At 43.0% G+C, this 22,765-nt stretch overlaps 1 protein-coding gene across 19 annotated transcripts in view; it reads left to right on the top strand.

The window, feature by feature from the left end:
- Positions 1 to 19,491, top strand: part of USP28 (ubiquitin specific peptidase 28) — a 65,287-nt gene extending 45,796 nt beyond the window's left edge. For 13 of the 19 annotated variants that reach the window (XM_042903968.1, XM_042903971.1, XM_042903967.1 and 10 more), the window contains 14 exons: positions 1,438 to 1,614; positions 3,272 to 3,492; positions 5,074 to 5,144; positions 6,512 to 6,740; positions 9,572 to 9,766; positions 10,296 to 10,435; positions 10,587 to 10,766; positions 11,783 to 11,878; positions 12,563 to 12,741; positions 12,856 to 12,934; positions 13,759 to 13,838; positions 14,383 to 14,506; positions 16,446 to 16,641; positions 18,255 to 19,491. In XM_042903968.1, the coding sequence (XP_042759902.1) occupies positions 1,438 to 1,614; positions 3,272 to 3,492; positions 5,074 to 5,144; positions 6,512 to 6,740; positions 9,572 to 9,766; positions 10,296 to 10,435; positions 10,587 to 10,766; positions 11,783 to 11,878; positions 12,563 to 12,741; positions 12,856 to 12,934; positions 13,759 to 13,838; positions 14,383 to 14,506; positions 16,446 to 16,641; positions 18,255 to 18,430 (2,143 nt within the window). In that variant the 3' untranslated portion in view covers positions 18,431 to 19,491. Of the gene's footprint in view, positions 1 to 1,437; positions 1,615 to 3,271; positions 3,493 to 5,073; positions 5,145 to 6,511; positions 6,741 to 9,571; positions 9,767 to 10,295; positions 10,436 to 10,586; positions 10,767 to 11,782; positions 11,879 to 12,562; positions 12,742 to 12,855; positions 12,935 to 13,758; positions 13,839 to 14,382; positions 14,507 to 16,114; positions 16,206 to 16,445; positions 16,642 to 18,254 lie in introns of those variants that run through there. The other 6 variants (XM_042903975.1, XM_042903973.1, XM_042903974.1 and 3 more) reach the window with 3 other exon arrangements.
- The last annotated feature ends 3,274 nt before the right edge of the window (positions 19,492 to 22,765 follow it).

The raw sequence follows: 22,765 nt of genomic DNA, 5'->3' as shown, positions 1-22,765 counted from the left end.
GAAAGTAGATCTTGAAAGGTAAGTCGAGTTTAGATAAGCCGAAATAAATGCAAGAAAATAAATTTAAAGAATAGTACAGTTCTCTAAGGTTCCTCTGAGTTTGAATATTTGACATCCTTTTCAGTGAAAGCCTCAAGTCTCTGTGGCAGCCAGATGCTAATTCTCCTTCTTTAAATTAGTGAGGATGAAGTGTCTTTGCTACCTACCCTTTAACATATGTTTGGCTTTGAATTGCATTACACTTTGTTTCCCACTAGCAATTTCATTTCAAAATGCCCTTTTTAAAAAAAAAAAAAAAAAAAGTTTATTTATTTTTGAGAGAGACGGAGACAGAATGTGAGTGGGTTAGGGGCAGAGAGAGAGGGAGACACAGAACCTGAAGCAGGCTCCAGGCTGTGAGCTGTCAGCACAGAGCCCGACACAGGGCTTGAACTCACGAGCTGTGAGATCATGACCTGAGCCAAAGTCGGTCGCTGAACTGACTGAGCTACCCAGGTGCCCCTCAAAATGCCCTTTTTGATATGGACACAATTTTCTTTCTTCCTAGTTCTGTACCTGCTTCTTTCTTTCACTTTATTTGGAGAAGAAAAATACGAAGTGCCTCTCTATCCCTTTGTAAATGGAAGCCCATAATTATAGGGTTTGCCTTTACCAACCAGTCAACCAGTCCCATTTAAATTCTGGCCACTATAGTGAATTATAGAGTTTATGACTTTAACAGTGTATCTTTTTGTTGGGTCTAATATGTGCTGGTAATGGCAGAATATTAGGTATTATTACAATAATTTGTTAATTATTTTGGTTATATAATGAAGATATTTATTAATTACTGATCACAGAGAAGCTTTCAACAATTGATGGCTGGCCTATGCTGTTGAATGAGTGCATGAATAATAGGGTGCTGGGGACCCTGCAGAGGAAAGATTTATCGGTTTTCTTAAACTCTGACCTTTATCAACACCTTCTTTTCATTTCCAGCTGGCTCTCTATCATTTTCCTTAATTTCTCAGTAGGGGGTCTAACGGGCAGCAAAGAGTAAACCCTTGGGTACCAGTTCACCAGTGTTCTTTGTGGATCTGTGGATCTGAGTCCTGGTAATAAATCTATTTTTCTTAAAGACATAGAATTTACTTTTATGACCTGATCCTAGATGTGGTTTGGAATCAAGAGAACGCACAACAGATAAGACCTAAATTGGGAGCTCATCTGAAATGTTTCCTGCCAGGTGTAATCACATAGATTGTTACCAGTTTCTACTTTTGTAGTTAGAGAATTTTTGCCTTCTGGATTGTTTGAGTGACGCATTGAATACCATATAGCATTTAGGAATGAGCCTTTCTTTCCACGGACTCTGCACAGTGACAGACCTTTTGTCAGCAAGCCACAAAGCACTAGACAAACGTGGCCAGTCAGAGCACCATTGTCTTTGCATCTTAGGTACGTGAAGTACGGCTCAGGCCCAGCTCGGTTTCCACTCCCGGACATGCTGAAATACGTTATCGAATTTGCCAGTACAAAACCTGCCTCAGAAAGCTCCACGTCTCAAAGTGACCACGTGACGTTACCGCTTTCTTCAGTGCACTGCCCAGTTTCTGACCTGGCATCCAAGGAGAGGTAATGAAAACAAATGTTTAACATAGTACACATGGCGGGAGGGCCAGGGGACACCTGGTTGGCTCAGTCAGTGGAGCATGCGACTCTTGATCTCAAGGTTGTGAGTTCGAGCCCCAAGTTGGTGTGGAGATTACTTAAAAATAAAATCTTTTAAAAAATACTGAAAAAGAAATAGTAAGTGGCTTTTTGTTTGTTTGCTTGTTTAATTTGAACTGTGCACCATCTTCCCACCTGGTGAACACTCACTCCATTAGAGCTCAAGGGCGGTGAGTTCTTTGTCGTTAAAGGGATGAGTTTGCTCCTACTTAGGTGGGAGTATTCCTGATTGCCAGCAGGGCGCTGCACTCACTTGTCTTGCCCACAGGATGGTGGGGTGTTTCAGAGGGTTCTGATCCATCTGCAGTGGTGTTCCTGCCCCACCAGGTCTACCTTGTTTTTAACTAGCTGTAAGCTCACTGCCACTCCAGCCCTGATCTTCCAGAGCATCTCATTCTCACATCTGCTAAGGATACTCAACCAAGTTAACCTCAGGGAAAGCTTTATTCTTGAGTAGACAATTAAAACATGTGAAAAACAAACAAACAAAAAACAGCTAGAAAGTGAAGAGGACAGCCCAGAGGGGCTTACCTAGTGCAGGAACAGGGAGGCCCAGTGACACGAGCCCTCTGATTCTCTTCCAGCTCAGATCAGGATTGATGTATGTGTCCTGGCTAATAGAATCTCTAGAAGCCATTGAATAAAAAAAGTCCATACTTCATAATTATTGTTTCTATATATTTTACTCAGTCATCGGCACGTGGAAACTCTGTAGTTGATTGCTTGATTCTCCCAGTCCAGTCTTCTTTGAACCCTTCTTCCTTGTCCCTTTTTTGTATATATATATATATATATATATATATGTGTGTGTGTGTGTGTGTGTGTATATATATATATATATATATATACACACACACACATATATTTTTTTTTCTGTTTCCAGTTTTTAAAAAAAAAATTTTATTTAAATCCAAGGTAGTTAACATGTAGTGTAATAATGATTTCAGGAGTAGAATTTAGTGATTCATCACTTCCATATAACACCCAGTGCCCATCCCAACAAGTGCCCTCCTTAATGCCCATCACCCAATTAGCCCACCTTCCCACCCAACACCCTACCAGCAACCCTCAGTTCTCTGTATTAAATACAGTCTCTTACGGTTTGCCTCCCTCTCTCTTTTTATCTTATTTTTCCTTACTTTCTACTATGTTCATCTGTTTTTTTCTTAAATTCCACATGTGAGTGAAATCATCTGATAGTTACCCTTGTCCCTTCTTATAAGAAGTAGTTAGCATGAACCATAGACTCAGATAGATCTGGATTTAAATCCCATAATTTACTAGATGGGGGAGCTTGGGTAAATTGCTTAATTTTCTAAACCTTAGATAGTTATAGTTGTTGTAGTTGGTGATAATAATAGTATCTGTCTCATCAGCAAGTTGTGTTAAATGAGACGATGCATATAAAGACTCGGTTTGGCCCAGTGCCTTTACTGAGCAAATATTCACCAAATTATAGCTGTACTTTTCCAGATAGCAGGTAGCATTATGAAGCACATTAACTGAGGCCAAGCCATATTTTGGAAATTATCATGTGAATGTGATTTTTATCCTCTTTCAGTACAAGTAAAGAAAGCCCTTCTCAGGATGTCGAAGGTACCTTTTCTTCTCCTGAAGATTCTCCACCCAAGTCTAAGGCAATGAATAAGCCATTTACATCGTCCCGGTCTTCCATGGAAATGCCTGCACAGCCGGCTCCTCGAACTGTCACAGAGGATGAGATAAACTTTGTTAAGACCTGTCTTCAGAGGTGGAGGAGTGAGATTGAACAAGATATTCAAGGTTGGCTCTTTTAAAACTTGTCAGACTGTTACTCTTTCCCTTTCTGCCAGAAGTTAGGCATAAATGATGGAGAGAGGCATGATTCTGACGTGGGGATTGGGACTTCTTTTGCACTTTTGGTTCCTCCCATTATACAGCCGTGGAAAGACTCTTCCTAGAAACTTCTCAAAATTTCTAGGAACTCTTGGGACGCTTAGATGCACATGATCACCTTTGGCTGGGATTTTTCCGCATCTGCTGATTTCTGTTCCTGTAGTTCATGTGAACTCTGGCTTTTGTTGACCCAAACTTAGAATTTAGCTCCCTTAGATTTCCACTTTTAAAGACTTGTCTAGGGCTACCTAGCTGGCTCAGTTAGTTAAGAGTCTGACCAGCTCAAGTCATATTTCACGGTTCGTGGGTTCTGGCTCTGCACTGACAGTGCATGAGCTTGCTTATGATTCTTTCTCTGTGTCCCTGCTCACTCTCCGTCTTTCTCTCTCTCAAAATAAATAAACATGAAAAAAAAAGTCTTGTATGAAGTACGTTTTACTGAAGGCTAATTAGGCAGAGAATGAGCAGTGGACACAATGTAAAATGGAATTATTCAGCATTATGTTTTTTGTTCTATTTTTTTAATGTTTATTTATTTTTTGAGAGAGAGAGAGAAAGAGCATGAGCAGGGGAGGGGCAGGGAGAGGGAGACAAAGAATCCCAAGCAGGCTCTGCACTATCATCATAGAGCCTGATGCGGGAGTCAAACTCACCAAAATCAAGAGTCGGACACTTAACTGACTGGGCCACCAGGTGCCCCATTCAGCATTCTGTTTTTAAAGGTCCTTTGGCATTGTCATCTTGTTGCTCAGACTTTCCCTCCTCCCCTTCCTTTCTCCTTTTATCTAGAGGGCAGAATGAATGAATGAATGAATGAATGAATGAATATCATCATCATCATCATCATTAGGGACATCTGGGTGGCTCAGTCGGTTGAGCATCTGACTTCAGCTCAGGTCATAATGTCACTGTTCATAGTTCAAGCCCTGCATCAGGCTCTCTGCTGTCAGCATGGAGCCTGCTTCAGATCCTCTGTCCCCCTCCCTCTCTCTCTGCACCTCCCCCGCTTGCGTTCTCTCTCTCTCTCTCTCTCAAAAATAAACATTAAAAAAAAAAATCAGATCAAATTACATTGGTCAAATTAAATCAAATCATCAAATCCAGATCCCTCCTAAGTTCTTATCACAGAAATCTCACCTCTTTCTTCTCCTCTCCAGTCGCGTATGAGGAACATATATTTTTACACCCAAAGTGACCCATTAAGGTCTTTTTCTAAACAGAGACTGCTTCTTTGGGGGGAAATGTTGGTGCCAATTATAAGAGAGAACTTTTTAAAACCTTAATGCAAATTGTGATGAACTAAAAGCCTTCATAACCTAAAGCATTAGCTGCTTTGAAAGCATCCAGTCTTTTGTGGCTCATGGAGAGAATTTGAAATCGCCAGAGCTCCAGGGATAGAGACGCAGTACTTTTTGGTTGGCTGTATGGAACGAAATCATTTTAACTAAGTTTTTTTTGTGTGTGTGTGTGTGTTTTTTTTTTTAACAGATTTAAAGAATTGTATTGCAAGCACTACCCAGACTATTGAGCAGATGTATTGCGACCCACTCCTTCGTCAGGTAGAATGAAAATTGATGGGAAAGTAGTCAAGGCATGTCCTCATGTGCTCATGGTAGATCAAAAAGAAAATTGGATAGTTTTCTTTGAGACTGAATGGGAGCCTCCCTGAGACCTAAGAATAGATTTAGGACAGAAATAGGTATTTTGCTGTTTATTTTTAGGCCCAAACAGGGAATATATCTTCTAACAATTACATTTTAACACATACTTGTTTTGATTTTGCCCATGGTATTTTTTCATATAGTAGAAAGGTTTATTGTCAAGTGTTAAAAATTTCTCATAAAGTGGTAGTTTAAGTCATGTGGTGAGGAAAACCCCAGGCAGGGACTGGTTACCCACCCTTTCCACAGTATCCTGTCCTTGGTGATGCTTTGTTTAGCAGTGTGCTTTCAAGCTTCATTTCCCTCATAACTCCAGAACGGAATGTGGCCAGGGCAGAAATTCTTATTGTCCACATGAACTTTTGTTTAGAATAACCTTGTGGGCACAGAGAGGAAAAGATGCTCCAGCCAGAGGCTCGTGTGTGCAGGGTTGGAGGAGGAGAGCTCTGTCTGATTCCAGGTCTCATGGAGGCACAGTAGGAACGCACCATGTAAATCTTGGGTTTTCTTCATTTGCTCTTCCGTATTATTTCACAAATTTCACTGCCATAAAAACATGCCAAAATACTGATTGAATACAGGCTTAACTTGACTCTCTGGCTTATTTTCCTTTTTCCTCAATATTTACTTGGCACCTTAAGTATTGCTGTCTGTGTTCTCCATATTGAAAAAGAACAAATGCTTTTCAAACATTGAAACAAATAAGTATGTCGTTGAAAGGGTCTTCACCCCAGAGAGGTGGATGGATCCCTTGGAAGAAGAAATATGAGGACCATATGACTGATTCATGATGAAGTGTGCTAATTTGAAATTTGGTACAAAATAAAATCAGCACAGAGCAAGACCAGTACTAAACTTGCCACATGTCCCTAACGCAGTATACCTTTTCTCAGCAGGAGTGGTGAAAGTGATTCTATTTTAGGTAAACTGAGTTTGGAATTGGGAGGATCAATAGGTCTGCATTATCTTTGACTTCAGCTCTGGGATTTTAGGAATTTAAAGAGTCATCAAAGATGCCATCTCGTTCAGCCATGTGGTTTTAAAGCTTCATGAGTTGAAACATAATTTGGTAAATTCCAAGGCTGTGTTTTGTTGCTTCCTATGGAATCAGCAAGATGTTTTGATATTAACTCCATATCAAACACATGTATAAAGAGGCGATTTTCTTATGTCTCATAGTTGGCAGTAAGCTTGAAGTGTAATAGCCTACACTTTCTTGTTCACGTTGCTTAACCTAACTCAAGAATATGCCTTCTGCTCTGCAGGTGCCTTATCGCTTGCACGCAGTTCTCGTTCATGAAGGACAAGCCAATGCTGGACACTACTGGGCCTATATCTATAATCAACCCCGACAAGTCTGGCTCAAGTACAATGACATCTCTGTTACTGAATCTTCCTGGGAAGAACTTGAAAGAGATTCTTATGGGGGCCTGAGAAACGTTAGTGCTTACTGTCTGATGTACATTAACGACAAGCTGCCGCACTTCAATGCAGGTAAAAATAGCCTAGCGGAAGCTCGAGATGGGGAGAATCTGTACTGCTCACAGAAGGGAACAACCTTGTAGTCTTTTTGTTTTTGTTTTTAAACTAGAACTTGGGGCGCCTGGGTGGCTTAGTCGGTTAAGCGTCTGACCTGGGTTCAGGTCATGATCTCACAGTTCCTGGGTTCATGAATTCAAGCCCTGCGTTGGGCTCTGTGCTGATAGCTTGAAGCCTGGAGCCTGCTTCAGATTCTGTGTCTCCCTCTCTCTCTGCCCCTCCCCTGCTCATGCTCTGTCTCTCTCTCTCATAAATAAATCAACATCAAAAAAATTTTTTTAAATAATTAAACTAGAACTTACTTTTTTTTTTAAAGTTTAAGCTAATTTATTTAGTTTTGAGAGAGAGAAAGAGTAGGTGGGGAGGGGCAGAGAGAGAACAGAGAGAAAATCCCAAGCAGGCTCCACACTGCCAGCACAGAGCCCGATTCAGGGTTCAAGCTCAAAAACCATGAGATCATGACCTGAGCCGAAACCAAGAGCCGGTTGCTTAACCAACTAAGCCACCCAGGTGCCCCTGAATTAGAACTTACTATAAAGTAATAATGCATTTAAAAAATACAGTGCAAAATAGAATGAAAAGAAATAAGTTTTCTTTCCTGCTTCTATCCTGGAGCCCAACATATATCTGTTCTTTAGGTTTCCTATGTAGTATTCAGGAAGTGATCTAGGCAGATGCTAGATTTTATCTATCAGTGTCTGTCCCCACCCCATTTCCCCCCCCCCCCCATGGGATATTTTTCCATTCTATCCTGCATCTTTCTCATCACTCATGTGTATTAGTGATCTCTCTCTGTTTTTGTTTTTTTTTTTTAAGTTTATTTATTTTGAGAAAGAGAGAGAGCATGAGCAGGAGAGGAGGGAGAGAGAATCCCAAGCAGGCTCCACGCCATCAGTGCAGAGTCCGACGCAGGGCTCAAAATCACCAGCCGTGTGATCATGACATGAGCTGAGACCAAGAGTCAGACACTTAACTGACTGAGACACCTAGGCGCCCCAATGATCTCTATATCTTTATAAATAGAACCAACTCATTCTTTTTAACAACTACATAATAATTCCATTGCATGAAATATGTATATAATTCGTTAAGCCAGCTTCCCACTGATAGACGTTTACATTGTCTCTAATTTTTTTTCTTTTTTAGTGCCATCTTTTGTGCACATGGTTTTGCGTCCTTTGAGAATAGCTAGATTCTATGAGTAGATTTGCCTGAATAATTTCATACCCCTCATAATACAACTGATTCTAAGAGCAATCATAATTATCATTTATATTAGAACTTTACCCCTTACTACATCTTTCAAACTTTATTTCTCTAATAACTTAGAACTCTAAAAGACACAGTAGGAACTCATTACCTGCATGTTCTTGGTACTCTGCTCGTCCAGAGTCACACAGCCAGTAAGCAGCTGGCAGGCCCAGGATTCCAGATCCAATTCTGACTCCAAATTCTGTCACCTTCCATTTACATTACTCTCTCTTTCTTTCTTTCACGTTTTCTGGAAGAGGTCTTGCGACCAGCATTTCACATCTAAAATGGTGGAAAACCTTTTCTTTTCATATTCAGACTGTACTTTGTTGAGTAAGTAAGAAAACACAGAAGGCATTTTGTCCAGGGAGTGCATTGTCTTTCCAATTGGCAGTGTGGCTGGGGGACCAGGGGATGGAGAGAATGATCACTTAGCAGCAACTGATCTTCATAATTGCATCTTTGCACATGAAAGAGGGAACAGCTGCTTGTGGGGGGCGTACAAATGACTGGACTATTGTTGGTCGTATATATGGCAGCCTTGTTATTATTACACATATGGTTCATTCTTCTACTGTAGAAACACATAAGTAGAAGCTGTCATTTTCCTAATGAAAAGGCTAGTTAATGGCAACCAGGAAGTAGATGTGTTGTTCTACTGTAGGCTTTTGTATTTTGATTTAGTCACAGGATTAGAAATGAAATTTAATATGCCCTTGATATCCTTGTCATTTTTCCTCAAAGCCTTTAATTATCCCCTAGGTATTATATACCATCTAAGCATTGTGTCCCATGGCTTTCTGATAGCACTTAACATGTGTGAAACTTGAGGCAGTATAAATGTCTTGGAATTCACTTCTAACCATCTTGAGATGGATATTCTTTTTTTTTTTTAATTTTTTTTTAACATTTATTTTTGAGAGACAGAGAGAGACAGAGCGTGAGTGAGTAGGGGAGGGGGACCGAGAGAGAGGGAGACACAGAATCCAAAGCAGGTACCAGGCTCTGAGCTGTCAGCACAGAGCCTGATGTGGGGCTCGAACCCATGAACTAGGAGATCATGACCTGAGCCAAAGTCAGACACTCAACCGACTGAGTGTCTAGGCACCCATAGATGGATATTCTTATCAACAATAGTTGTACTGTTTACATTGATAAAACCATTCAGCTTGAAATTTCCATTGGATCTAATGATTTTCTGGATTTCCAAGAAATGTTTGGTCCGTTCCTGCTATTTTGCTAGTGATTGGCCTCTATTCCAAATTCTTACTCCTTATTCATCCATCCATTCAACAGATATTCAGTGTATGCCTACCTGTTAATCTTCCAGGTACACTTATTGGTGTGCTGTGACTGTTGGCTTTATATTGTCCTTACTTCTGTTGGATTATGAATGTATGTATGTATTTTTCACGTGGAGTAAGAAAAAGGACCGAGTGTCTTATTTTCCTTCTTTCTAGAAAGGACCTTCTGATTCCTGGTGACCTTTTGCTGGATGTCACTCCCTTTTAACTCTCTCTTTGCTCTTCACTCAGAGGCGGCCCCAATTGAATCAGATCAGATGTTGGGAGAAGTGGATGCCCTGTCTGTTGAACTGAAGCATTACATTCAGGAAGATAACTGGAGGTTTGAGCAGGAGGTCGAGGAGTGGGAAGAAGAACAGTCCTGCAAAATCCCTCAGATGGAATCGTCCAGCAGCTCAGTGTCCCAGGATTTCTCCACATCCCCAGGTATCGGTGAAGGGCACGCAAGCCAGTGATCCAGTAGCATCCAGTCTGCACGATGTATAGTTCACATGTCGTGGGTGTTGCACAACCTCACAGAACAGCTTGTGGCTTCAGAATGTCTTTCCTGATGAGCAGAAAGAATATCAGAAAGACCAGCTCCCTGTACTTTCAGTCTGTTCAGTTTTCACATGTTTCCTGGGTTGTAGGAGAAGGTATGATGAGATTAATAAGGGTTCTCCAAGGGCATTCTCTTCTAACCAGCAGCAGTTTGTGGTAAGGCTCCTCGACATCAAGAAACAGGACAAAGTTGGGAGCACATTAAATTCTACAGAACCACCCGTGGGCTCTCGTTGAAGTAGATACCTCTTCGAGTCCCTAGTTCCGAGGGGAAATTTGCACAGGGTTAGTTTTTTAAAGGCCCATTAGAAGGGCTGTAAATGAAACTCCGTGTCTGTTTTGCTTGCCTTTTTACAGAGTGTTCTAGACATTGCTTATCATCAGATGCTGATTCCTTTGTGCCATTCTTTATCAGAGCCCTCAGTAGCCTCTTCCCATGGGGTCCGCTGTTTGTCCTCTGAGCACGCTGTGATCGCAAAGGAGCAGACGGCGCAGGCGATTGCGAACACAGCACACGCCTATGAGCGGGGCGGTGTGGAAGCCGCGCTGAACGAGGTGAGGACGTCGATGGCGCCTGCTGCCAGCCAGAATTGCCACCGTTCCCCACCTTTCCATTATTCTGTGTCTCTGCTCCGTTTAACCACCCCCTCTTTATTTCTCCTGTTTTCTCTTACTCTTTCTCCCCATCCTGCTGCCACGGCTTCAGGAAGTTGAGCCCGAGAAGCCCATGTCCCCGGAAACAAACCCCGCAGGGCAGACAGAGCAGCCCCCAAAGGCTGGTGACACAGAGTCTGCTGCCCAGCCTGACTCTGAGGCCTCTGAAGTCGAGATTCCCAGTGTGGGAAGGATTCTGGTTAGAGCTGACGCAGATGGATATGATGAGGAGGTACAGAATGAGTGCAGGATTCAGCTGTGTGTCGCTGCTCTTCTGTTGCCTTCCCGTGTGACCGAATCTACTATTTTAAGGTGTTTGGCAGTAGTTCATATTGAAACAAATATTCCTAATGGAAACAACTAATGAACAAGAGGGCCTATCTGGTTTTGACCTTAGTTACTGTTCTTTAAAAGAGAGCCTTGTGCCTGCTGTCCGCTGCCCCTGGTGTGTATCTACCCAGGCATATACTCACGGAGGCCCCTGCAGGGTCTAGTGGCTCAGAAAGGTAGTGTTTAGTTCCTCTTTTGGTATTATGAGGAAAAAAAAAAAGGGCTTTTCAATTAGGAGGCTTTGTCTTTGGTAGTATTAGCCCATTTTTTTCTGCCCAAATATCAAACTTGGAATGGTGTATAGTGAGCAAAACAAATGTGAATCGAAGTTGTTTTTGATTCCAAAGCTTTTGGAAGAATCTTTGGATCCCACGTTATTTATGGTTCGTCCCCTTTGGAGTTGTCACTGCACATTAGCAGTCATGAACCCTGTCCCTCGAAATCTTTGAAAGCGTTTGATTTTATAAAGTCATATTAGCATATCGCCTAATTTCGAGTGTCTTAAATGTAAAACATTTAAACACTTTTAGTTAAACTCTAGAATATTTGTGTACTGGAACACACACCCAGATTACAGAACAAAATTGGAATTCTCACTGCAGACACTTCCCCTGGGAGACCTGTAATTTAACTTGATTCTTCAGCAGTCGCCATTTGTAGATATTTTCAGATATCCGTCTTAATTCATCAGCAAAATTAGAATACATAGGAACAGCCTGTCTTGGGCAAAGTCCCAACGTGCTGCGCAGGGACGGGGCTGTGGGTGTGCATGGGGGGGCAGGTGCGCAGATCTGGGCCGGCCACGGGCACGCTGCCCCGCTTCGCTTCAGCCGCCCACTCGCCTCTCTGTCACTCAGTCTTCTTTTGAACTTTTCTTCTCTCCTTTTTCTCTCCGTGTTGTGTGCCTTCTTGTGGTAGGTGATGCTGAGCCCTGCCATGCAAGGGGTCATCCTGGCCATAGCTAAAGCCCGTCAGACCTTTGACCGAGATGGGTCTGAAGCAGGGCTTATTAAGGTATCTCTGTTTGGTTTTTTTTGAATCTAATACCCTTACACCACAAGTATCATAATAATGGAGCCGTAATTCTATTAGATGGTAAAAAAAAATGGGATGAAGTGTGTTTTTCTTTAACACCTAAAACCCCACTTCCGGTATTGCACCACCGACAGCGCCCCCTCTCCGGGTGAACGCAGCCTTGGCAAGCTGTGCCCAACTGGATCACAACTAGCCTGGAGGGCCGGTCGTGGTCCTTAGGAGGTCTCCATTAATAGAGCTGCCTCTGTGGTGTGAGGGCCATGATAGAAGATGATCTAAGAAAGCAGGCCCTGCTTTTTAAGGTACCTGAATAAAACATAAGGTACTTGAATAAATTGCATTCATGTGAATTTTTAAAATTCAGGTCCTTGGAACTCCAGGATACGCCCAAACTCATTAGAACGAAATACTTGTTTTCCTTAGAATTTTATGCGAGAGACAAATTTCTTACGAGCCCAGTGCGTCTGCGGTGCCACGGCGAGTTTTAGCCGTCGTGACAGGCAGACAAGTCCCAGGTTCCGCACTTGCCTCTGTAATTCCCCAATAGGAGCTCCTTCAAGTCCTCTTGGAGTTCTGCAACACCTCTCTAACGTAGGCATCGGGTTGTGCGAGCGGAAGGCCACAGCGCCCCCCCCTGCTCACAGCCGACCTTGTCGTCAACAGGCATTCCACGAAGAGTACTCCAGGCTCTACCAGCTGGCCAAGGAGACGCCCACGGCCCACAGCGACCCTCGGCTCCAGCACGTGCTTGTCTACTTTTTCCAAAATGAGGCGCCCAAGAGGGTGGTGGAGCGGACCCTCCTGGAACAGTTTGCAGATAAAAATCTCAGCTACGATGAAAGGTGAGGAGGGAACCGCGCAGGCGCACCACCCACCGCTTGCTTCCGGCGCGAGCCCCTCCCACCCCTGCCGGGAAGGCCGCGCCTCTCACCACTCTCTGACCCCGGCCCACCCAGGTCCATCAGCATCATGAAGGTGGCGCAGGCCAAGCTGCAGGAGATTGGTCCAGAGGACATGAATATGGAAGAGTACAAGGTGAAGTCTCCTCTTTAAGTGTGCTAAACAAAAACATCAACTCTTGAGGCAAAACGTAACAATTTTGTGTTATCACAGACTGACTAGCCTCCACCCGCTCCCCCCAAAACACCCACAATTGGGTGCCAATGGATAAATGAGCTCTAACCCTCAGAGTAGCCGGTTTCTTTGTTCGATTCTTCTATTGGAGTAAATTAATGCTTCCTTCCCGTTTAATACCTACTCCAGCCTTGGACCTGGGCAGTAAAATTCTTGATTCATGGTTTGGTTTCTTGTAAAATAATACTGTTGGCTAATATTTCTGTATTCCAAATGAAACTTCTGTGCATAAAAATGCACACATAACTGCAAATTTCCCAAAAAAGCAGTGTGTTAGAAGGAAAACAGTGTTCTGTGACACCTAACGGGGTCCCACTGCACCCCACTGAGCTCAAGTGCTCTTCTGAATGACTGGAACAGCCTTGTCCTTCCGTGTCCCCTGCACATTCACGGTTTTGTCAGAACCTGAGAGGCATCTGTTGAAACCAGAACTGCAGGACTTTGACAGGGGTGTTGGAAATGAGAATAATAAACTCTAAAGCTCCTGTGAAATAAATATTTCTGTTCCTCGGGAAGTAATAGCTCACTGAAAATGAAGGTCAGCAGTGGGCTTTTGTTGTAAATGTTGGACACATCATTATCAAAAAGCTTTTGTGTTTGTTGTGTTTGTGCCTGGCCATGCGTGCTCAATAAATATTTGTATAGAGTTTAAAACTTAGTGTGGTGGGAAGTGTAGAGAAAGTTCCTGGTGCCCATCATCGCTAACGGTAGTCATTCCTTTGCAGAAGTGGCATGAGGATTATAGTTTGTTTCGAAAGGTGTCTGTGTATCTCCTCACGGGTCTGGAACTCTACCAAAAAGGAAAGTATGTTGGCCTTTTATGTCTCTCGGATTGTTGGTCAGGGCACTGTTACCTGCTGATGGCCACCCGGGAACAGAGAGAGCCATAGCCATGTGTTCCCTCCCTTGTCCCACGTGGCAGGGCACCTCTGCTTTTCCCACTGTTTTACTAACCATCACATGTGGTTCTTCATCCTTTACGTGGTGATAGATACATTGGTGAAAAGACGTAATGGCCAGATTTTCTCTGTGATAAAGATGAACTCAGAAAATGAAGTTTAGAGTTGTCACGGACCTTAGTCAGCATGCAGTCCCCTTCTCTGGTTTAGAGTTGAAGAAAATGGAAAGCCAGGGAGGTTTCACGATTGGCCTTGGGTCTCTTGGCCAGTCTGTAGAAGGGCAGAGACTGGCTGCAGTCAGAGTATCCCACGCTGCCTCTGTCTTTAGGACAGTTATTTTTCCATAATTGGAGCTACAGAAATTTTTGTGCTGGGGAACAGAGAGGCCTGAGCCCTAGATTTTGGAGAAAGAAGGAGCACTCAGCTGTCATTTATCCACCACTTTCTAAGGTACCAAGAGGCACTCTCCTACCTGGTATATGCCTACCAGAGCAATGCCGCCCTGCTGACCAAGGGGCCCCGCCGGGGGGTGAAGGAATCTGTCATCGCTTTGTACCGACGAAAGTGCCTTCTGGTTTGTACTGTTTGTGTAAAGCCTTATGATTTTTATTATTTTCTTGTCTTTACCTCTGCTCCTTGAAGCCGTGAAGAAATACGACTTAAAAAACAAAATAACCTTGGGTAGGTTGTAGATTTTTCTAAACTCTTAGGAGTAGTTGTACATTGAACCAGATTATTTTAGGTCACTTTAAATGAATATAATTCTTCTTCAACCCCCAAGAGAAGCTAGGATGACAATCGGTTATCCTTTTTTCTGTGCCCTCTATGCACACCTGCATTACACGGTTTACTGCATTGCTTCTCTAGTGGATTGTGAGTTCCTTGAACACAGACCCTTTTCTTATTTCTTTTTGTGTGTTTTATTGTAAAGATTTTATTTTTTTTAAGTGATCTCCCCACCAAACGTGGGGCTTGAACTCACAACCCTGAGATTAAGAGTTACATGCTTTACCCACTGAGCCACCCCTCACAGATCCTTTTCTTATTCAGCTGTTTCTCTGTGTCTGGCACATCGTAAGACTGTAATAGATGTGTCTTGAAGAAATGCATTTTTTCTATGTTCCCTGCTAAGCTAAAAGATGAGAATTTGGTGATTTCTAAGAAACTCCTCCTCCCTCTCCCCCTTTTTTTTATGTTTATTTTTGAGAGAGAGAAACCATGAGCAGGGGAGGGGCAGAGAGAGAGGGAGACAGAGGATCCTCAGTGGGCTCCTTGCTGACAGCCCCATGCAGGGCTGAAACTCATGAGCTGTGAAATCATGATCTGAGCCAAAGTTGGACGCTTAACTCACTGAGCCACCCAGGTGCCCCGAGACTGCAGTTTTGTTTTGTTTTTTTTAAAGATACACATTATAAGAATTGGTCCTGCTGGGGCACCTGGGTGGCTCAGTCAGTTAACTGTTTGACTCTTGATCTCAGGGTTGTGAGTTCAAGCCCCATGTTGGGCTCTGTGCTGGGCACGAAGTCTACTTAAAAAAAAAAAAAAAAAAAAAAAAATTAGTCCTGCTGTTCTGTTAATATCACTGTCATACAACACTGAAGATCTAACCTGGCCTGTTTTGCATTTGGCAGTCATGGGGAATGGCAGACCCATATCCCCTCTGCCTATCCAAGGGTTTATATAGTGCTCGTCCTTCAGAGATGTGTAGAGGGGTGGCTTGCCTTCTGATTGTGAGCTTGCATTTGTCTTCCTGACACCCAGCAGGATTGCCCTTCCCGGGAAGAGCTGGGCCAGCATTCCTGCCACTGCCTTGTTACTACCAGATGGAGGAGATTCAGTCATGATGTATATTCATCTCAAGATTTTCATTTTCTGATTTATACCTGGATTTCTGTATCAGTTATAGGTTGTGGCAGGGCATTTTGAAGCTAAAAGAAGGGCCTTGTAGATTTGATGGATCTGAATTTTATTAGAGCCATGCTTTTATGTTTGAAATCACCAAATACAGTTTGCATGTCCTACTCAGCTTCTGCAGGTGGGTGGTAACAGTGAGTTGGGTTCTTTCCATCACTGGCTCTCAGCATTCAGCAGGCATCACAATGACATAGGGAGCGTTCCCTCCTTGGACTGTCAAACCAGAGGCTCTGGGGAGGGGCCCAGGGCATCAGCATGTCTTCTGCAGGTGATTGTGGTGCTCAGTGGAGATCGAGAGCCATTGAATAGGCCTTTTAGTCGAAGCATGTGTTAAGCAAGACCTGGACTTGTAAGTTTAGGTAAGTGGGTCACAGACTTTGCTACATTAGAATCGCCTTGGGAGCTTTTAAAAATCCCAGTGCCCCAGTCACCTGCATACCAGTCAAATCAGCGTATCTAGGATGGGGCATCAGTAGTTTTTAAAATTCCCGGGAAATTCCAATATGCAGTAAAGTTTGGGAATCGTTTGTTTAGGCTCTTCTAAAATAGGTATTTATCCTTTTCAGACACCCCTCCCCCACTCTGCCTTTTATCTATAGGAGCTGAATGCCAAGGCAGCTTCTCTCTTTGAAACAAACGACGACCACTCTGTAACAGAGGGCATTAATGTGATGAATGAGCTGATCATTCCCTGCATTCACCTTATCATTAATAATGACATCTCCAAGGATGACCTACATGCCATTGAGATCATGAGAAACCATTGGTGCTCTTACCTTGGACAAGATATTGCGGGTATGTTGTTGTTAGCACTTGGAATAAATTATTTCTTCTTTTTTTTTTTTTTTTTTTTTAAGTTTATTTATTTATTTTGAGAGAGACAGAGAGAGTGCAAACAGGGCAGGGCAGAGAGAGAGGGAGAGTCTCAAGCAGGCTTCTTGCTGTCAGTATAGAGCCCCATGCAGGGCTTGAACTCCCACAACTGTGAGATCATGACCTGAGCCCAGATCAAGAGTCGGACACTCACTGACTGAGCCACCCAAGCGCCCCCTCACTTGCAATAATTTCTAAGGCTCTTGAGACTTTTAGAAATTACAGTGCTTTTACTCAATAGCACTGGTTATCAAACCTTTTTAAAGGATCATTGAAACATCGAAGTTGGTTGGAAGTGGCTCTGCTCTACTGAAACAAGGGACAGGATCCTAGGCCTCTGTCCCTCTTAACCTTCCTTCACCTCCTCTGTGGCTGCTGAAGACTTCACAAACAGCCCAGAAGTCCTGTTAAAAAATTTTCTCCTCTCCAGGGATGTCAGACTTCCATTACTTCTTCATCTGTCAAAATCTGAACTCTAATTTTACAGTTTAAAAATCAAAATGTTTTTGCACTTTGATTACCTGATGGTGCCATAACTCAATTTTCCTGTGACTAGAAGTTGTAAGACAGAACACCCACTATTAACTGTGATGCCCTTGAGATTAGTAGGATAGCAAATGAAATAGTCTTGCTTGTCCAAAGCATTTTGGAGAGGGGAGCTTAAAACTAGTCATTTTTAGGTGAGTTTGGTAGACTTAGAAAGTTGGTATGGGGGCGCCTGGGTGGCTCAGTCGGTTAAGCGTCCGACTTCGGCTCAGGTCGTGATCTCGCGGTCCGTGAGTTCGAGCCCCGCGTCAGGCTCTGTGCTGACTGCTCAGAGCCTGGAGCCTGTTTCGGATTCTGTGTCTCCCTCTCTCTCTGACCCTCCCCCATTCATGCTCTGTCTCTCTCTGTCTCAAAAATGGATAAACGTTTAAAAAAAAAAAAAGAAAGAAAGTTGGTATGTATTCTAATATGAAGCCTCTTGGTTAGTTTCTCACTGATGTAAAGATATTCTATTGACTTATTAAAGTGTTTACATTTACAGTATTAATATGAATTTCCTTTTAACGTCTTGGGTTTTTCTTTAGACTATGTCTATATATATATGTGTGCGTGTGTGTGTGTGTGTGTGTGTGTGTGATATATACCTTTACTTAATGCCATGTGTGCACATTGGTATGCTTTAATCATCGAAAGAAAATACACCATTCTATTTATGGTAGAGAGTATCCTATCCAGTTTTTCAAATTTTAAAAGGATGGTAGATAAGAAGGCCTGCCAGGGAAATGAATAGGTAGTGTTATCCTGGCACACATCATACGGCCTAAAGCAGTGACCTAACTCTTTGGTTTATCTGGCAAGTAGTCTTTGCTCCTGGTTTGGCTTAAAGGAATTGTTATTTGTTGTTAGCTGGCCAGCACAATGCAGTGACCTTCGAGGCTGGGTGATGGATGGGCCCTGTGGAAGACCTTCCCATATAGTTGCAGACTTAACTAGTTTTTACTCAGCGATCTGTTTAGCTGTATATGTAACCATCTGCTTTCCCTCCACAGAAAATCTACAGCTGTGCTTAGGGGAGTTCCTACCCAGGCTTCTCGATCCTTCTGCGGAAATCATTGTCTTGAAGGAGCCTCCAACTATTCGACCCAATTCTCCCTATGACCTTTGTAGCCGATTTGCAGCTGTCATGGAGTCAATTCAGGGGGTGTCAACTGTGACAGTGAAGTAAGCCCCCACATGTTCAAGGCCCACTTTGGTCCGTGGCTGCCTGCCTGTTGCACAGAAGTCTGTCATCACAGTGTTTGCCCTGGGGAAGGAATTAGGTGGGAAAGTAAGATTCAGATCCAGCCCCCAACCATGCTCTGCGTGTAAAGAAGGATTGAAAATAAAATTGCACTTTTTAGGTACAGAATCATAAAAGCAATTTCATCACAAAAGACAAGAACCATTGTATTAAGGTACCGAATTACGTCACAAGACCTGAAATGCCTCTCATACCTACACGCGTGTTCGAATGCTCGAGCTTTTTTGTAACTCTCTTGCCACTTTTAAAATTATCCTGCAGGCATAAATATTTTTGACAGTGGAATAGAAGGGTGATCCATCAGAACCTGAACCAGATGAACAGCTACTAGTTATTTTATCAAATACAGATGACATTTCAAAGTTCTAAATGGCAAGAGATGAGAGCTCTGAGCCTTGCCCGTCTCTTGATGGGAGAAGACAAAACGCATTGCTAATGAACTACCGCCCTTCACGTGTGGGTAGAAACCTAAGGGCACGTGGCAGCAAGGGCTGCAAAGTCAAAAGAAAGCTGCCTTTCCTTTCTTCTCTCTCTCTCTCATTTTATATTTTTTAAATAAACCAGAAAACCTCACACTCAGTCCCGAGTGAAAGAAAGGAAAGCAGTAAGGACCTTAGACTGAACGGCGTTGTGAACCGTCACTAAGACAGGAGAGCGTTGGGATTTCAGTAAAAGCTTCTGGCATCCGAAAACTGTCAACAGCAGGTGTCTGAGGCCGCTGCTGGCCCCAAAGAACGTTTGGATGCCCCTCCCTTTTTGTGCTCCGAAAAAAAAATAAGGGATGAGGGTTTGTAAAAAGAAAAAAAAAGAATATATATATGTATATGTAGAGAGAGAACTATCCCCTGTTGACCGTTTTTAAAAGGCTCCAGATTGGATATTGTGTTTTAACCAAATTTTAACGTTAATGAGGGAATAGTGGGCGGGAAGAACACTCGATACAACTATGCAGATTTTATAAATGTGCAATAAAAGTATCTGTTGTACCTTTGGTGTCCAGGATGGCCTTCATTTAAGCACACATTTTCTGGAAGTCAGCGAACTCAGTAAGCATTTGTCACGTTCCAGTTTTTCTTCTTTAAAAAAAAAGGTTCTTTTTAATGTTTGTATTTTATTTTTGAGGCAGAGACAGAGCAGGATCTGGGGAGGGACAGAGAGAGAGGGAGGCACAGAATCTGAAGGAGGCTCCAGGCTCTGAGCTGTCAGCACAGAACCCAAAGCGGAGCTCGAACTCGTCAACCATGAGATCACAACCTGAGCCGAAGTTGGACGCTTAACCGACTGAACCACCCAGGTGCTTCATTTTTTTCTTCTTTAAAAGAAAAAAAAAGCAGATGAAAGGGTTGAGAATCTTGTGGATTCTTGAGCAGCCCCCTAGTGGTGGCTGGTGTCCCACACCCCCTTTGCTAGTTGCACTGCACAAAGTGTATCTACTTTGTAATTTAGAAGGCAAAAAAATTATTCGCTTAGGGGCGCCTGGGTGGCTCGGTCGGTTGGGCGTCCGACTTCGGCTCGGGTCACGATCTCACGGTCCGTGGGTTCGAGCCCCGCGTCGGGCTCTGTGCCGACAGTTCAGAGCCTGGAGCCTGCTTCAGATTCTGTGTCTTCCTCTCTCTCTGCTCCTCCCCAGTTCATGCTCTGTCTCTCTCTGTCTCAAAAATAAATAAAAGTTAAAAAAAAAAAAGACATTTAAAAAAAAAATTCGCTTAAAACCAGCCTTCTTACATTTTAACTAAATTAACAGTAGGCAGTCCTTTACAGAATTTCAGAGCTGTGATTGTGTTTCAGAGCTCAATGCGAGGATCGTGGTTTCATGGGAAATTGATCCGTCTTCTTACCCTTTAATTTGCTTCACTGTTTAAAATTCTGGGGGCCACCGTTTGCTGTTCACTTTTTTTTTTAATTTTTTTTTAATGTTTATTTTTGAGACAGAGAGAGACAGAGCATGAATGGGGGAGGGGCAGAGAGAGAGGGAGACACAGAATCGGGAAGCAGGCTCCAGGCTCTGAGCCATCAGCCCAGAGCCTCACTCGGGGCTCGAACTCACGGACCATGAGATCGTGACCTGAGCCGGAGTCGGACGCTCAACCGACTGAGCCACCCAGGCGCCCCTGCTGTTCACTTTTTAATCTCTGTCATCATTGAGCCCTGTGCCCAGTTGTATTATTTCACTTTCTGTAACGGCCCTGGGATGATGACAGGGACTGGTCTGTCTAAGGTCATAGATGTTTTAGGCACTGGAGCCAGGACACGAACCTTTGGCAGTCTCACTGCATAGCCTGTGCTTTGAACAACCATTCAACTGTCCTTGGCGGTCTTGTAAAAATCTTTTGGTTTGTACCTTTCCACATGTGCTACCTTCTGGTCAGTTCTTGGGAATCTATAATCGACCAAGACAGGAACAGATGGACATTTGTATGTTTGGTGTGGGGTAGTTTCTGTCATTTGGAGCCACCCAAACCACGCAGTGGAGTGCTGAGGAGTAATGTCTTTTAATTCACTTTCACTGGGTGCTTTGGGTACAGCCTGGTTTCTTAAGGGGTCCACAAACTGCCTCAGGCCAAGAATGGTTTTCACATGTTTAAAGGATTGTGAAAAAGCAGGACGAGGGCCAGGAAGGTGGTGGGAGGAGAGAGGGAAGAAATGTATTTGACCCTTACCCAAAACGATTTAAGGGTTTGGTCAGGGCACTTGACCTCAGCATAAATTCCCTTGAGACTGGGTTTAGGCTTTCTTTGGCTAGCTGGAATTGCAGCCCTCCTCTGCTCGCATTTGTTAGCTCCTTTCAGAACTCCAAGGTGTATGAACTCATTTTTATCCTACCTGCTTCAAGAGAGAAGCGTGAAGTACGTACATAGAATAGTTGAAGTAATGAATGAACCAGAGGCAAGGACTGAATGAAGGGCTGGGGTAGAGCAGAGATGGGATAGAAGGAATAATGCATTGTAGCAGTAGTTTATCCATTTTCATTGCTTGGTTTACTGTATTTCTTTGCATGCCCCTATCTTGCAGTTTATTCTGCTAGTTGTCGTTTTGGTTTCCAGGTTTTGGCTACTATCTAACACTGCCAGGAGCATGCATGGGCATGTATTTCCATGCACGCACGAATGCATTTCTGTTGGTATGGACTGTGAGTGGAATTACTGGGCCACAGGGCATGTGGGTCACAAAGGGTCACAGGGATAGATGGCTACGTCTTTATTAGGCACTGTCCCACAAGTTCCCAAAGCCATTATGCCAACTGAAACTCCCGTGGTAGTTGGTGAGCTCCTGTTACCCTGTATCCTTGTCAAGATTTGGTTTTGTTAGTATTTTTAATTATAGCCATTATGGTAGACGTGCGATACTGTTTTAATTTGCCCTTTGCACACTAACGATGTTGAGCATCTCTTTACATGCTTATTGGCCTTTGGCTATTTTGTGCAATACCTAGTTAAGTCTCTTGCCTCCTTGTTTTGTTGGATTTACTGTCTTGCTAACGTATTGATGTGTAAGAATTGTAAAAAAAGATACCCAGTTACGGAAACTTTTTATATGCGTTGCATATGTCTTCTGCCACTCTGGTTTTTCGCTCCTGATGGCTTGATGAAAACAAATTTTTATACTGTTAACATCGTCCAATTTACTAGTCTTTCCCTTCACGATTAGTTAACGGTATTGTGCCCTGTTGAGGAAATCATTATGTGATGAAGACATTCTGTGTTATCTCCCAGAAGTTTTGCTGTTTGACCTTTCCCAGTTAGCTGACTGACCCCAGTAGCTTTCACTTTGTTTTTCCCAGTACTGTGCCTTTGTCATAAACCACGGGTCTATGTAGGGTTCTGTTTCTGGGCTCTTTTACCTGTTCCATTGGTACGTTTGTCTACTCGTAGCAATATCACACTGTCTTAATTAGTGTAGCTTTATGAATCTTGATTTCCAGTACAATAAATCATCCAGTTTTGAACGTCCTAAGATCATCTTGTTTATTCTTAATCTTTTGTATTTCCATATACATTTTAGAATCAGTTTGTCAGTTTCACACATGCAGATTTGCAGGGATTTTGATTAGGTTTACAGTGACTATAGATCATTTGGAATTGACATCTTCTAATCTATGAACATTGTATATCCTGGTTATGTAGGTTTTCTTTAATTTCTGTATAAAGTTCTTCCGTATCTTCCATAAATTGATTCCTAGATCTTTGATGTTTTTCAAGGTATTGTAAGTGTTGTCATTTTTGGAATTACATTTTTAATTGTTTTGTTGCTGGCATCTAA

Source organism: Panthera leo, chromosome D1 (assembly GCF_018350215.1).
Source record: "Panthera leo isolate Ple1 chromosome D1, P.leo_Ple1_pat1.1, whole genome shotgun sequence".
NCBI classification, from domain to species: Eukaryota; Metazoa; Chordata; class Mammalia; order Carnivora; family Felidae; genus Panthera; species Panthera leo.
The sequence above is the reverse complement of the archived record's forward strand: the minus strand, read 5'-3'. Positions and strand labels throughout refer to the sequence as shown.